Genomic DNA, 16593 nt, shown 5'->3' on the forward strand with positions numbered 1-16593 from the left:
GACATGTCCCATGGCAGAGTCAGCATACAAAGAGATGATTGAAAAGTTACTATTTGGGGATGAATTTGATAAAATAGGACTCCATAGAGATAAATATACATCCTTACACTTGGTTTCGTGTTGTCTACTTCATGTTCATGAGATATGCAGCACTAGAGGTGATGGGGGGGTGCGGTGGATAAAGCGCTGGTCTTGGAGTCAAGAACACCCGAGTTCAAATTTGGCTCAGACATTTACTATCTGTGTGACCTAGGACAAGTCACTTAACTCTTGTTTGCCTTAGTTTTCTCATCTGAAAACTGGGGATAATAACAGGACCTACCTCACAGGGTTGTTGTGAGGCTTAGATGAAATATTTTTTGTAAAGTGCTTAGGACCGGGCTTGGCACGTACTAGACGCTATATAAATGTTAATTATTATTGTGATGATGATGATGATAAAACTAATAGACTAGTTTATCTAAAAAAGGTCAGAGGGTTTTAGTGACCTGCAAGCTCAATATGAGTGACTCATGGAAGGAGGCTTACGTAATGTCCAGGAAGAGGGAGATTGCAGTCCTACTGTTCTCAGCCCTGACCACCCATTTCTGCAGTAATGTGCTCAGGGCATCACATTTTAGGAAGGACGTGGATAAGCTCAGAGTGTTCGTGAGGACAACCAGAAAGGCAAAGGTCCTCTGGATTATGCTACATATGGACTGGTTAAAGTTGGTGAGGATGTTTAGCCTGGAAAAGAGAAGATTTAGGGGTAACATGATAATTGTCATCAGTTATTTGAGCTGTCATATGGAAGAGACAGTAGATATATTTTGCTTAGTCCCAGAAAGTCTAATTTGGAGCAATGGTTGGAAGTTGCAAAGAGGCAAATTTAGTCTTGATATGAAGGAAAAACCTGCAAATAGTAAGACATTGGGGAGGGAGCAGGACAGGTAATGGACTTTAACACTGTACGCATTGAGGCAAAGTCTGGGTAAATCTTTTTCGGTTATGTTATTCAGAGGATTCTTTTTTTAGGTACCTTTTGGCTAGATGTCCTCTGAGTGAAGATTGTTGTTTATACTTGGTGGGAAGTCCATATCTTGTCTGCTTCTACATAATTATACTTTGAATGTTTTATGTATTCAGACATTTTCTTATAGATGGTCACAGGGCCATAATCCCATATATGTAAATCTTAATCATACTCTTGATCATACTGTTTTACATTTTAGAATGATTATTATCCACAAAAGGAAAGAGCAATTAGCAAAGATATTAGTGTAATTTTTATAACTTTTCCAGGATAATCATTTGTTTAAATTAAGTTGTCCATCCTTGATTAAATAAAAGCATTTATACTATTAGCTAATAGTGTAAAATTAAAAAATTGTAAAATATGAAAATAATCTAATTTACTATTCATTTGATTTTAAAACCCTATTTTGTTAACTTTAAAGTTTTCAAAATAGTTCAGTTTATTAAATCTTTATTATATTTTAATTCAGTATGAGTGACTAATTTCATTCTTTTTGATTCCTAGTTTGTCAATTCTCTTTTTATAAAACATGAAAGATTTTTTTAAAATCAAAGTAAGAAGTTAGGCTATATATCTTATCTACTTGTCACTAAAAAGAAATCATTCACTGGTGGCACCGCTGTTTGCGGTGTCCATCTAGGGAGGGCTAGTCATTCTGTTTTCCTTCTAGCTGAGGAGGAAGGAGGGCAGAAGAAACTGGTGCTTGATCACGTGGAAATTCTGCATTGGTCTTCAGCTGCTGATCCTGTTTTTAAGAGCAGAGGCCAGAAGTGTGAGTAGTGCAATGCAGAAAAACAGTGCAAACTTACAAGTACACGTTAGCCACGGTTGGAAGCATCAGGAGAATAGGATTCAGACGCTGCATGGTAGCTGCCCGCAGCTTCAAAGTGGAGCATCAGAGGGAATGATCTTTGTGAGAAGGAACACAGGCCCTCCAGTCACAATTGGAATTAAGCATGATTGGCATCCCCATATTGGCAGTCTCAGAATCAAAGACCTTAAAATTCTCATCAGTGTGTGCTGGGATGACCAACACGGGGACCAGAGCCTGCATTGTGGTTTTGTTGGACTTCGCTGCAGTGGCCTGGGGTCCTCCAGGCTTGGCCTATGGCCTCTCATTCTGTAGACGTAGGTACAGTCAATGTGGTAGTGTTTTATATCTCTCTCAATCTTCACTGCTTTGGGCACTTTGCCTGGAGAGGACTTCCATGGACCCGATGCCAGGATGGGAATCTTTGTGGTGTTGTTCAGTACAAGGGTAGCCATGATGCCCGTCCTCTGCATACACTGACTATCCTGTGCACACTGTTAATTATTTCTAAAAAACAGTTAAGCGAATTGTTGTTTAACAACATTGGGTATTACCTTCATTGTTTTTGAAGGTAGAATCTAATTTTTTTTGGCACCTCGACAGGTCTTAATTTACCAATGTTCAGTTGGGCTGGCACATTTGTAAGTCTCCCAGATTCTGCTTATGGGCTGTTTATCTTTTAGTATATGAATATTTAACATGTACATATATTTATGATGTATTCATATATATATTTATGCACACAAATATATATACAAATATATACATATATGCCTTAATAGCTGAAAACTTCACTAATACTTTTGGGATACCTCGCAAACATATGTGCATACACACACACGGGCATGGCTTTTCAACACCCAACCCTTTCCTAGCTCTTATTTGTAACTGTGTAACTAGTCCAGCCTTATGTCATGCTACTTCTCACTGTGACTCATTTGTTTCATCTAGCTCAGTCTCCTCACTGCCTTGGGAATTCACCATTACCATTCCTCTCTTCTTGTCTGCGCTCGTGTTATTTCCTGTGCTTGGTGTACCTTCCTTCATGGTCCGGTGCAAGTCTTTCTCATTCATGAACTCTTCCTAAGTATTCTAGCCTACACTGCTCTATTCCTTGAGGGATATAATGTCCAGGGCAGGAACTTGCACAATGCTAGGTAAACGTTTCTGGAGTCACCTTTTCTTTTCTTTTTCTTTTTCTTTTTTTTTTGGCGAGGCAGTTGGGGTTAAGTGGACTTGCCCAGGGTCACACAGCTAGTAAGTGTTAAGTCTCCGGTCTGAGACTGGATTTGAACTTAGGTCTTCCTGACTCAAAGGCTGGTGCTGTATCCACTGCGACACCCAGCTGCCCCCCAGAGTCACCTTTTCATGCCATAGACCTGGTAGCCACAACTCTTCTTTCCAAATGAGCAGGAAGTGCAGAATTGAGGATATGATTCTTGTCCCTCATATTTGGAGCATGGAAAAGGAGTATGCTACCTTGTAGACCCTTCAACTGTAAATTTCCAGAACTGCTGATCCAGAATGCTGTACCCAGACAGTTAGACCAGAGCAAAGGAGAACTTGGGTCCTCTTAAGACCATTCGACCTTACTCATCATTTGCTCCAACCCCCTCATTTTTTACAGGGGAGGAAAATGCAACTCAGGGAGGTAAGATGATTTTCTCAAGGTCACCTTGTAGTAAGTGACAGCGCCAAGATTTGAACCCAGTTCCTTTGCCTCCATTCAGCTGTATCACATAACCTGCCTCTTCTGCATCCATGCAAACAACAGCACAGGACTCGGCATCCCAGTAAGATCTATGGGGATAGGCACTGGGTTCCTCTTAATTCCATTCAAAAAGTATTAACCAAGGGCCAAGTACAAGTCCAGCGTTCTTTGAACTGGGCTGTGCAGCCTCACAGAGTTTCTGGTAAGGTTTTACTATATTATCAAATTGTAGTCCCTGATGGCCTCCTACTACTTCCTGGGCACTGATTAGTTTTTCTAGATAAAAGATCTTTGGACTAAGAACAGGCCTGTCACAAGCAGCCCTCATGTTCTTACTGTGGCCTGAATGTCTGAGTTAGTCCACAGAGTCCCAATCTCTTATCTAACTAGCCAATTTTAAAATGTTCTTTGATTTGTATAGGTCTCTCTCTTTATATATTTGTATAAGTGTGTGAGCATGTGTGTATTTATCTATATAGATAAACATATATGTATTTATATACATACATACACATAGGCATCTTTTTGAAACTCACTCATTTGATATTTCAGGAATTCTCTTCTTCAGGTTATCACAAAATGTAGAACAAATTTGTTCAGTTTATCTACATCTTTTTTTCATTCTATGGAAATTTTCATTTTAGCCTTTATGTTTCCATAGAGGTACGTAACACCATCTCATTGGAATAGTTGTTGTACACATTTGACCTGTATTCCACAGATAAGTCCAGAGATCATTGATAAAAGCTATCTTGCAGTTTTCTTACCACACCCTAAGCACAAGCTTTCTTTAATTGTGCCACCTTTCCAATCTGCCAAACCACAAACCGGAATGCCTTAAGGACATGTTAAATATTGTGTATCCTGGAATTGGCATTTTATAAGGTCATTCACTATGGACTATGGAAATGAACACAAGTAGGTTTTTTTTTTTAAGATCGGTTAGTTAATAACTTAGGTAAAAATGAAACATACTGTTCCACATGAAATAAAGTAGTATGGATGCAATTAACCTCAGGAGAATCATTTCTTGGGATAGGTAGGTGGCACAGTGGATAGAGTACCTGGAGTCAGGAGGACCTAAGTTCAAATCTAGCCTTAGACACCTACTAGGTGTGTGACCCTGGGCAAATTGATGAGCTGGAGAAGAAAGTGGCAAACCACTCCAGTATCTTTGCCTAGAAAACCCCAAATAGGGTCACAAAGAATTGGACACAACTGAGCAACAATGACAACAGAAGCATCTCTTCATGCCATCATTTAGCCATCAAGAGAACCTCCCCAAAATACTACCCACAGAAGAGCCTCTATAGGTGGTGTTTTCAAAAATCCCCTTCAGGAGTTTTTACAATCTGTGTCAGCTTCCCATTTTAGTGTATAACAAATCTCCTAGGTCAGAAAATCTTCGTATTGAATATCAAATCTTTTATGATGAAATTTGAGTAGTCTCATTCTTTGTTTGATGAATGTGGAGTAGAGGGGGCTAGTGTCCTCTCTAACGTAGGACCTGACTTGTGCATATGCCTTTGAAGTATGTCACATCGAAATTTTGCCTTGTGCTGGACATTGAACACAATAATGATGCATCTACTAGGACTTTGATTCTAGCTTGACTGATCAATAAATTCTCCCAGAAAGGTACCTTATTCTATATAATTTATGTCATTTCCTTCCTTTATGTGTTGTGGAGTCTGGAGTTCATGCCTTATGTGGAGCTTCTATATTATTTTTAGGAGGTCAAAGGAAAGCATGCTCTTTTATTCATCCTCCCAAGAGTTTATGACTCTGATCACGTTAATGGAAGTCTTAGGAGGAAGACCCTCACCTTTCTAATTCTGCTTAGATATCCAACAGTTGAAAGTTCATATCAAAATTTGGTTGCCTGGAGAAGTTCATCCATATTGTGTGCCAGTTCCATGACAGAGTGCTTACATGGGTTCTGCATAATGGATGATGCTTTCATACTTTCCCAGTCTCCGATGGTATGTGCTTGCTCGCATGCTTTTTAGCATGTTGTTTTCAGCGATGTTGTTAGATGCCTTTGCTGAGGACAACATCAAGCTCGTGTTGCACTGATGGCAAATTATTTAACTTGAAAAGGCTTCCAGCCAAGACTAAAATGGCGGGAGAGTTGGTACACAACTTTTTGTTTGCAGAGGATTGTGTACTCAATGCAGCCTCTGAGACTAAGATGCAATAGAGTATGGATTGATTCTCTGCTGCTGGTGCTAATTTTGGCCTGACAAGACCAAGAGAACTGAGGTTCTCCACCAGCCAGCACCTCACCATCCATATGTGGAACCATGAATTAAAGATATGGATAAGTTTATTTTGAATGCTGTGGATAAGTTTACTTACTTTGGCAGTATACTTTCCAGGGATGTCCACATAGATGATGAGGTTGAAGCTAGCTCAGTGTTTGGGAGGGTCCAAAGAAAAGTATGGGAGAGAAGAGGTATTAGGCTGCCTACCAGACTGAAGCTATACAGAGCCATTGTGCTGACCTCATTGTTGTATGCCTGTGAAGCATGGACATTATACCAGTGACATGCCAGAAAACTGAATCTCTTCCATTTGAATTGCCTAAGGAAGATTCTGAAGACCATCTGACGAGGTAAGTTACCATACACTGAGCTCCTTTCTCGAGCCGAACTGCCAGGCATTCAAACTACTGCAGAGAGTGGAGGTCTGATGGGCACACCATGTTGTTCAAATGCCAAATGTATGTTTGTCAACAGACTATTTACAGAGAACACACACAGGCAGGCACTGACACCGAGGTCAGAAGAAATGATACAAAGACACTCTCCAGGTCTCTCTGAAGAATTTTGGAATTGATTATAAGAAATGGGAGACACTGGCACAGGACCAGCCAGCATGGCGTGCCCGCATCAAAGCAAGCACTGTGTTCCATGAGCAAAGCAGAATTGAAGTAGCTCAAAAGAAATGTGAGACATGTAAATTTAGAGACATCTCCACTCCAAATATTTATATGTACTGTTTGTGCCTGACTTGAGGTAGAGCCTTCTGAACTCGTATCGGTCTAATCAGCCACAGTTGGACACACATACCCTGATCTTGACATAGTAATGTCATTTTGGTTCTCTTCGAGCACATAAGACAACAACCAACCTGATATTCAACACTTTCTTAGAAAGATCAACGCTTTGACTTTAAATTATAGGTATTAATAGTGATTTCAGTATAATTAAAAACCTTCCAGCTTAAGACAGATTGTTAATGGATATGTAGGTGGTTACTAATTCATGTATATAACTAGATCCCTCAGAGTAATGTATGCAGAGTCACAAATTATTTTCATAATCATCTTGTAAAATTGCTAAATGACAGTGTGCATATTTATATTTCATATATAGTTCATTCATCTAGTTAATATTTAAATTGTAGAGTTTAGTTAAAAAAAAAAAGAACTCATAAGTTCTTACATAGAACATAGGCTCTTTGTATGCAAAGATTATGCCATACCTAAACTTTGTCTCCCATAGGCCTACATTAATGCTGTGCACACAGTGGGCATTTAGTAATTTCCCCCACCTAGACCACATGCTCTTGTGGTAATTGAGTACTTAGTATCTGCAAGGTCCTTCACTAAATTTTGTGGGGGATTCAGGTAAATTTACTGCTCAGTTCCTTCTCTGAAGAACCTTCCCAATTTAGTTGGGCACAAATCATAGATACTTAAGAGGATGAACACAATTAGGATTTTAAGAGAAGAGGGAACATGACATGAGCAAAAGCAGGATGGTTTGTTTGGGAGATGGTAGACTGATCTGGCAGGAGTAGAGAGGGGTCATGTAAGGGAATATTGTAAGGTGATATAGAAAAGTTCAGAATATGGGTCTAGATTATGGAGGGCTTTTAAAACCAAAAGGTACATAGTGTACATAGTGGGTAATGATTTTAGGAGATAATGTGATGAAAATGGTATTTTTAGAAAGATCAGTCTGGTGGATTTCTTGCAGAGTGTATTGGAAGGGATAGAGAAGGAGGAAGATAGTGTGATTCTCCAGGCAAGAAGTAATTATGACCTTGGACTATGATGTTGGCATTTAGGAGTGCTCTTGTACTTCAGGAATATATTTGTGCAGTTTATTTCCCATATTGCAAAAGTAGAAAATGACATTACAGGCTCAGTATAACAGTTCCTCTTAGGGTTAAACTGAATGAATGAATGAATGAATTTTATTTGTTTTTCACTAAATCCAAAGCCCAGGTCAACCTGGAATAAAATAGTTTTTGAAAGGTAGAGAAGGTGATTATTCTTTCTATTGGTTATAACCAATCTTAAATGTTTGTATTTTTCCATTTGAAAAACAAAGTATGTCCCTTTAGAAGGAGCTTCAAGGTCAACATACAGATTGCTGGAATCAATGAAATAACAAGCCTAAAGTTAGTTCTCCTTATTTTTCTGTTTTCTTGACCCCTCGTCTTTTCTTATCCTCTCTTTTGATCCTAGCAATTAAAAGAGACGTGTGCATAATTTTTTTTTTTGCAGTGGAAATTAAGGGGTAAAAGTAAGAAAGCCTATAGACAAATGTTTTATATAAGAGAGCTCTTCCCTTTTTATATTATTTATAAAGAAGTTGCAGAAATGTAGAACCTGATATCTCTACCTATTTCATGTTCCTCTTGATCAAGTGATGATTTAATAATCCCGACATTCTAATTTAATAATAGTAATGATAATAACTAACATCTAGCATTTACTGTGTGCCAGGCACTAAGTGCTTTATAATTATTATTTCACTTGACCTTCATAACAATCTTGTAAGCTGGTGAAATTACGGTGCCTATTTTATAGATGAGGAAACTAAGGCAAACAAAGGTTAAGGGATTAATCCAGGGTCAGCTAGTGTCAGAAGTTGGATTTGAACTGAAGTCCTCCTGACCTTGGGCCCAGCACTCTCTGCCACCTCGCTGCCTAAAAATAGAATCAGTTCATTATTTTGCCTAATGACAGGGTGGATACAGTAAGGTGAGTATGGCTCCTCAAAGTCCAGAAAGAATGCAGAAGTCATAATTTGCTCACTAATGCATACAACCAGTTCCTTTTCTCTTAAAGTATGTTTACTGGTATTCTAATAAAAGAACCCTGAATATATGTTTTAAAATAAGTGGGCAGTTTGCAGTGTCCAAGAAACCCTAAAACTTAAATTACTGGAAAACTGTTGTAGGTGAAACCAGGTTTAGACCAACATTTTATATCATGTACAGCAGTAAACACAAAATGATTATGTGGCTTAAATATTAAAGGTCATATCATAAAAATTAAAAGAGAACCCAGATCAGGTAATCTAAGGCTCAGGGACTGAATTCTTAACCAAACAAGAAACATAGACAACAACAAAAGATAAAATAGTTTCAGTTACATGAAGTTGAAAAGCTTTTGCACAAACTAAATTAATGCAACTAATATAATGGACATAGTCTATGGGGATTTTATGTGTCTTATGGATTGTAAAAGAAATACATAAGACCAAAAGCTATCCGCCAGTAGATAAGTGACCAAAAAGGATGTGAACAAATAGTACTCAAAAGAAGGACTGCAAACTATCACCCATATGAAACACATTCCAGAGCAGTAATAATAAAAGGAAAACAAGTTAAAATGAGGCTGAGGTTTCACCCAGCAAATTGACAAAGATGACAGAAGATGAAAATAGTTGGTGTTAGAAGGGTTGTAGAAAAACAGGTACATTAATGCATTGCTGGTAGAGCTGTGATTTGGTATAACCATTCTACAAAGGTGAAGAGACCAATCATTCAGTCAGGAAGTATTCCCATGTAGCAGGGAGTGTGCCAGCGCTAGGGACACAACAGGTAAAAGCTGTCTCTGGCTCAAGGGGGAGACAGTCTGTACATAAGTATATGGTATGTACAAGATACATGCAGAGTAGATGGAAGATAACTTGGAGAATAAGGTGCTAGTAGCTGTAAGAGAGCAGGAAAGGCTTTTTGTAGAAGGCAGCTTGAGTCCTAAAGGAAGCCAGGGAAACTAGGAGAGACACAGGGATGACAAGGGACCACATTCCAGGCATAGGGACCTGCCTCTGCAAAGCACAGAGAGAGGAAATGAAGTGCTGTGTGTGTTGGATCATCGAGTGTGTGAAAAATAGATGATCATTAAACTCAGAATATGGTTTACATAAGACATGTAATGTGTAAAAACACTGGGAGGATAGAAAGTGGCCACTTTGTGAAGAAGAGTTTATATTTTGTCTTAGAGGTAACAGGGAACCACCAGAATGTATTGATTAGTGAATGCCAAATCTCTAGATTCATGCCTTCCAATCCATCTAGATGCTGGCTGCCCCTGGAAGCTCAGATTTCTCTTCTCATGATTCAGGATGTTATCCGTGGAGACACAACAGTCTCTCAGAGGAAGTGGTCTCCCTGAGCACTAAATCCCCATCTCCCATTACAGAATGTATCTCTCCCCTTTTGGGAATGTTCTTCAGTGGGGTCCTCCCTCCTCCCCACCACAGAGTTGAGTTCTTCCCCTTCCTCTGTTCAGTCCCTCCTTTTGATATCTCATCCACTGTCCTGCAGCCCCCTCTATTTGCCAAGAGACTGCGCAGATGTTTTCCCTTCATTGTTTACCATTGACTTGGTTTAGGTATATCACCCTTTTTCTAAACTGACTACCTTTCCTCTCTTTTTATGCAGCATCCTGTTCTCCAATTAGTTCCACAAAACACACTGATTCACTTGTAGGAGTGAGTGTGAGGTTTCCTTCATGGTATTTCAGGCCTATTCCTCCACCATCATATGTTCTATTCAAGTTCTGCTTTAGTCTTCCCCCTTCCCCCTCCATGTTCTTTTAGAAAGAAATCTCCTAATGGACCCTCTGTTTTTATTTCTTTTTTTCCTTTTAATAGTCTCTAGAAATGGGGCAGTTTATTTCATTTCTTGTGCTTTCCTTGTTGGTTGTAGTTACCTTTCTTGTGTTTCTGTTGTTTGGAGTGTTTACAAGTTGAATCATCTACTCACATCTGTTATTTTTGCAGGAATGTTTCAAATTCTCCTCTATTGAGTGTTCATCTGTTTTTGTTGATGACTAGGCTCAAGTTTGTAGGATATATCCCTCTGTCATGACTTATTTCAGAGGAGTCTCTTTCTGTGGCCCTGTGTCTCTCTGTTGTGGCCTGTTTCCAGCTGTGGCCCCTTATTCTTCCACTTGAAGTAAAGTCTCTTAAGTCCTGACATCCCTCTTGCTCCATGAGTCCTGAGTATGGGATATGGAGGGCTAGGAAAAGCATCCCAGAACCTCACTGAGCTATATTCTGTCCCCTTCTCATTCTTCATTGACCCAGACAGAAATCCTTAGGCCTCCCTTTGAATAAAAGATGGAAACACTAGTCTCCCTCCCTACCCCCAAATTGGAGATTGCATCTCAAACACTTTTGCTTTTGGAAATATTATTCCCTTCTGTGGCTTCTGGTAGGTGCAGAATAGTCTTTTGTTATTTCAGTTTCCTTTCCTTTATATTTGAAGAACTTTCTTTTAATTGCTTACAGAATTTGTTTGTCAACCAAAGTGTTACTTTTAACTACTATGTGGTCTTAGAGTTTGTTACTGGTTTTTGTTGTTATTGTTATTGGGTTTTTTCCTGAAAGCAATCTGGAGCTACTTAGATTGTTTTGTGTGCTCCGAAGTTCTGGGCAGTTTTTTTGTTTTGCTTTGTTTCATTTCTTTCATGATGGCTTTTAGGGTTTTTTTGACTTGTCACATTCTTCTGAGAGGTGTTTGATTCTTAAGTTGTTTCTGTACATCCTGTCTTTTTCCCTACACAGAGATTGTATGTTCTTTTCATGTTACTTCAACTTTGATTTCTTCATTGGCAGCTTCTTTTCACCTTGTACACAGCCCCCACTCCTGAGATGATTCTGGCCCTTTTTGTGACCCTGACAAGCCCCAGCTGGATGTTGTCCATTGTTTTGGTCGCTGGCCTCCTTTGGTAGCAAAACTCCAGGGATTTTGCAGTCTAGGTACCAACCAGGTCCTTTCTTCTGCTCTACCTTTGGTGACAGGAGTGGGCTGCCTAGGGACTTAGTTGTCTCCTCACTGGCCAGATCCTCTCTCTTACTGTGGCTTAGGTATGGGCCACCTCTGTGTTATGCTGCCTGGTTGCTGGTCTGGCCCTTGGGATAATTTTATAACAAAGTCTAGGGAAAAGTATGTCACCTGAACTTGCTGAGATTTGCATTCCTCTTCTGCTGCATTTTAGCTTCAGAGTCAAAGTAAAATATACGTGCTTGAAGATGTGTCTTTTAGCAAGATTCCTAGTGAGTACTTACTGTGTGTTCTACTATGTGAGAGGCACTCTTCCAAGTATACAAAGAAAAGTAAAACAAAGCACAATAAAATAAAATTCCCACAGTTCCTGTTGTCGAGCTGCTCACAGTCTAAGGGGGGAGACAACATGCAAACAGACAACTGCAGACAAGAGCTATAGGACATCATCAACAGAGAGAAGGTGCTAGAATTGTTAGGACTCCCTGCTAAGTAGGTGTATGACCATGCGCTGGCTGGAAAAAAAAAATAGTGATTACAATCAGCCTTCCTGAACAGTTTTTTACCATGCTAACATAGAGAAAGAATGACTAATTTGAGCTTCAATTCCATGCACCAAAAAGTTAAAAGTCTGCATAATCCATAAATAAGAATTTATACATATCCCTGTACATTAACAAAATGATTGAACACCTATCTAGAAAGAAACGTGGCTTCTGTTGAGTAATCAGAAGGAAAACCAAAAGGAAGCTGGAGTAGAGCCTTATTAATATTCTTTAAAATATTTTGTTACCATAACAAGCAAATAAATTAATATTATTAGTAAATATATAATTCTTTTTTTATTTGTTGCATTTTATTGATATCTTCTGTTTTTTATATCACCTTAATTTCTCCCTGTACCTCTCCCCCTCCCCTCATCATTTATAACAAAGAATTTTTAAATGCATAATTCTATAAATAAAGAGGTTGCATGGACTAGTGGATAGAGGGCCAGTTTTGGAAGCAGAAAGACCTGGGTTCAAGTTCTGCTTTTGACTATCTGTGCCACAATGGTCAAGTCACAACTAATTAGTGCCCCCAGACAACTCTCAGAGACCTTAAGTTACAGATATGTTTACAATCTGCATTGGGAGGAAGGGGTTTTTACATCATGAGTTCCATTCCCTACACCAATGAAATCATAGATTCCCCCCCTCCCCCAGCCTCTCAAATCCATAGATCAAAGGATTTCCAGTCTCACCTTTGTATAGTATCTACTATATATAGAACATTGCCGTGACCACTGAGAAACACAGCAACTAATTTAAGCAGCTACTTTTAAAATAGAGATAATGGTTTAATATAGAAGAGCAAATAAGGTACATTTTCATAAAAACCACAGAGACATGATTTGAATCAAATATCATGGAGGGGAAATCTTATATATACTGTTTAACTTAACTTGTGTCTGCTCTGGGAAGAATTTTGCATTCCTATTGACTTCCATTGCCTTTGAACTTAAAAAATGAGCGAGAAGCGAGAATTTAAAACCCCCGTTCACTGTATTTTGCTCCCTGTAATTTGACCCTGAACTTTTCCCTTTGCTCTGCAAAGTGCTTCATGACTAAGCATACTCTTAAGTTAATAAGTAATTCTAAGGTGACTGGTTGGGAGCCAGGAGGAAGGGGATGGAATGGAGCCTAAAATATCATTTACAATCAGAATTATCCCACTTTTCATTCATAAAATATTACTCCTCTCCTGTTTTGACTTAAACTGATGAGCTTACTGTGTTTTGTTGGCAAGAGTAGCCTGTGGGTATGCCTATTTCAGCAAGGAAGAAAGCAGAATAAGAAGGTAGAGAAGAATACTGTTGAGTAGAGTTTTTAAAGAACAAATGTAGTGAGAATGTATATGCTGCTTTTGTAAGGCTTTAGAGTTCTTTATATAGGTTGTGTTCCATTAAAGGGACTACAGTCTCCAGAAGGCAGATACATCTACTACCACATGAATGCTTAAAGATCTCATGAGCAGATTTCCTTAAGGAGACTGAGACTATAAGTAAGGTACTTCCTGCCCTCACTGATAAAACCATTCATTGAACCAGAAGATCAACTATGAGGGCATCTTGAAGGGAACTAATCCATGTCTTTAACTCACATTGTTTTCCATTAGAAAAGTATAGATGAAATTCAAATTATACTAGTTGCTATTTTAAAACTTGTTGCTGAAAGGCAACCTCAAAGTGCATTGAGCTTGGCTCAGGAAGAGTTAGACTCCTGTCCAGACTGTGGATTTTCATGTATTTAGAATTATGAGTGTGGTAAATGAGTGATCAAATGTACTGTGATAATACTGCTACAGAATTGATGCATACTAATCCCCAAGGGATGTAAAGTGATTGAAAATTGTATCTCATTTGTTGTTATTACATGCCTGGGGGATGCATCGAGGATAGATATTATGATCTACATTTTCATTTTAAATGACAGTTAATTACTACCAAGAAGAGTCGAGTAACTGTTTTGGTCACCTAGCAAGCTGGGAGTAGAGCTTTTATCATCAAAACTCCAAATGGGGTTCTGATCATTAGACCACACTCAAGTAAACAGGAGTTAAATTACCTTTTTCCAGATTAGATTTCTTAGGGTCTGGTTCTATATAAACTACCATTTTACTATCAGACAGAGGTAATTAGATCATAGCATTAAGAACTTCTAAGATTTATTTTATGTAGTTACTGAAATTTGACATTATTATTTGATACCTAGGAAGAAGTAATGAGAGATAGAAATTGATGCTCACTGTGTCATATTTCCCAGGGTTCTCAGTGTTTGTCCCATAGTGGACACTCAATAAAATATTCAAATGAGCATATAATTCCATTGCCTTTCAGTTGGCTTTAGCTATTTTACCTTTCTGACCATCTGTGGAATATATCCACTTTTGTCAAATTTATTTGAATTATCTTTGCAGACAGTCACAAAATTCACAGTAAGTTTATTTTACCAAGCCTATATTTGACTGTGAAAACACAGGCATTCTGGGACTAGGAAGATTTCCTTTCAAAAATATTTTTTGTCTTTGAAAATAAGAAAAATCAGTGATTGTTAAAGAGATAAATATGCAACCCAGTTTTAAAGATGATTAAATGACTATTTAACTCCTTTTTTTTCTCCCCAAGCTCCCTAATATCCTTGAAATGTTTTACCTCTCTGTATTTGGTCCCTTATCTCTAACAAGTTGTCTCCCTCAACCTATTAATTCCATTTTCTTCAAGAAGCAGACTGTTGTCACAAAAGCAGAGAGACAGATTCTCCACAGATTATATAGGCTTACCCTGGTCCAGGGGTGGGGAGCCTGCAGCCTCAAGGCCACATGTGGCCCTCTAGATCCTCAAGTGTGGCCCTTTGACTGAATCCAAACTGACCTGTGAAGTCAAAGGGCCACACTTGAGGACCTAGAGGTCCACTTGTGGCCTTGAGGCCTTCAGGCAGGCACCCTGCCTTGGTCTGTTCATCTTGTTTAAGCTCATCATTTCTCAGGATCTGGTTTAAGAGGGAGGAATGGCAGCTTGTGGGATAGATGTGTTTCAAACTTGCTACCCTGTAGATTTTAGATTAGGTGATATTCAATTTTATGGACATTATACTGACATTAATAAATATTAGAATTAAAAGACAACCTTAAAATTTTTATTTTTGCAACAAATTTTAAATTGCAGGGAGTTTAATCTAGTTTGTAAATGAGTAACAGCCAAAGGTATAAAAGAACTGAAATAATTTTTTTTGCTTGGAAATTTCACGTAGGTAACTTTCTGTACAAAGTTCTCCAGCAGTTCTTGTTACACATTAACTTTTAGTTACTGTACAATCACCCTCTAGGAGCTAAGTACTCATGCTTACTATTCATAGGGCAAGAAACACTCATAAAACATTACACAGCAGCAGTCCAGAACGTGGCATTGAACTTTTCCATAAGAGTGTTGCTCGTGGACATTCTTCTCTCCATGGCCTATAAGCTATTAATTTTTTAAAAATTGTTGTTTCTACTAAAAGTGTAGCAATTTTGCACTGGAGCCCTATAATTGAGATCCATACTAACATTCATAATTCAGGGTAAAATGCTTTTAATTATGTCAGAATGAATTAAAAATATTTCACTGTTCACTCTTCTGGACTAAGTGGCTATCCCTGATGACCCTAAGTGTTCTGTTTACTAATATGTTGCACTGTTTCACCTTATCCTAAGGGATCTGAATCTGATTTTAAGGATTGCTTTAAATTCTCTGTTCTCACTGGGCTTTGGTTGTTATAGCCATGCTGGCTGTTAATTACAAAAAAAAAAATGAGAATTTTTATCACATCTAGGTGATGGAAGTGTTTGCATTGTAATGAATGCCTAATTCATTAGAAATTTAGTCTCTAAGCACTTTGACACTGTACTTCCGGTGAAAGAGGGAATTTTAAAATGTTAGAAAATTTTTTTTTAAGAAAACCACTCATGTGCAAATGGACTTAATGATGATTTTTAAAAAATCATATCTTTTAAAGTTTACTTTTCCTAATAAATCTCAGTGGTTTATCTTATTTCCAAGGGGTAGTTATAAAATGACAGAAGTGATATTTAGAATTATTTAGGAAAATTGATCAAATAGAAACTGTACATAATTTATCCTTCTTACAATTATTTGAGGCTGATAATTCAGATAATCATTATCTTTTTGTGTCTCAGTTTCCTCATCCATAAAATGAGGATTTTGTTCTAAGTGATCTCTACCTTTCCTGTTAGCTATAAAATGCCATGACTCTCTCACCTGAAAGAACACAGAGTCTAACACTGCATATCTGAGCGTCTGTAATTTTAACGAGAACATCCAGTTGGAACTCCCAGTACTATTCTTATCCTTTCCTAGGAGAGGATGCTGAGTCAGAGGCAATCATCTGAGTTTGCCTAAAACTAGACCCTGCGTTCCCTGATTTCTATCTAGCCGGTGCTCCCTCACCCTTCCACGCTGTCTCTATTGTTTTCTTCCCAAAG

General features: G+C 38.4%; 1 protein-coding gene across 4 annotated transcripts in view; it reads left to right on the plus strand.

Annotated features, from left to right (window-relative positions):
• The window catches only part of NME7 (NME/NM23 family member 7), a 177985-nt gene that overhangs the window by 112421 nt on the left and 48971 nt on the right, over positions 1–16593 (plus strand). For 3 of the 4 annotated variants that reach the window (XM_078156505.1, XM_078156506.1, XM_020974713.2), the window contains one exon: positions 1686–1787. The exons of the other annotated variant lie outside the window; for it this stretch is intronic. In XM_078156505.1, the coding sequence (XP_078012631.1) occupies positions 1686–1787 (102 nt within the window). The remainder of the gene's footprint in view (positions 1–1685; positions 1788–16593) is intronic. 4 annotated transcript variants of the gene reach the window in all.

The sequence above is a fragment of the Phascolarctos cinereus genome, unplaced genomic scaffold, assembly GCF_003287225.1.
Source record: "Phascolarctos cinereus isolate Bilbo 61053 unplaced genomic scaffold, phaCin_HiC Scaffold_5;HRSCAF=322, whole genome shotgun sequence".
Classification (NCBI taxonomy): domain Eukaryota; kingdom Metazoa; phylum Chordata; class Mammalia; order Diprotodontia; family Phascolarctidae; genus Phascolarctos; species Phascolarctos cinereus.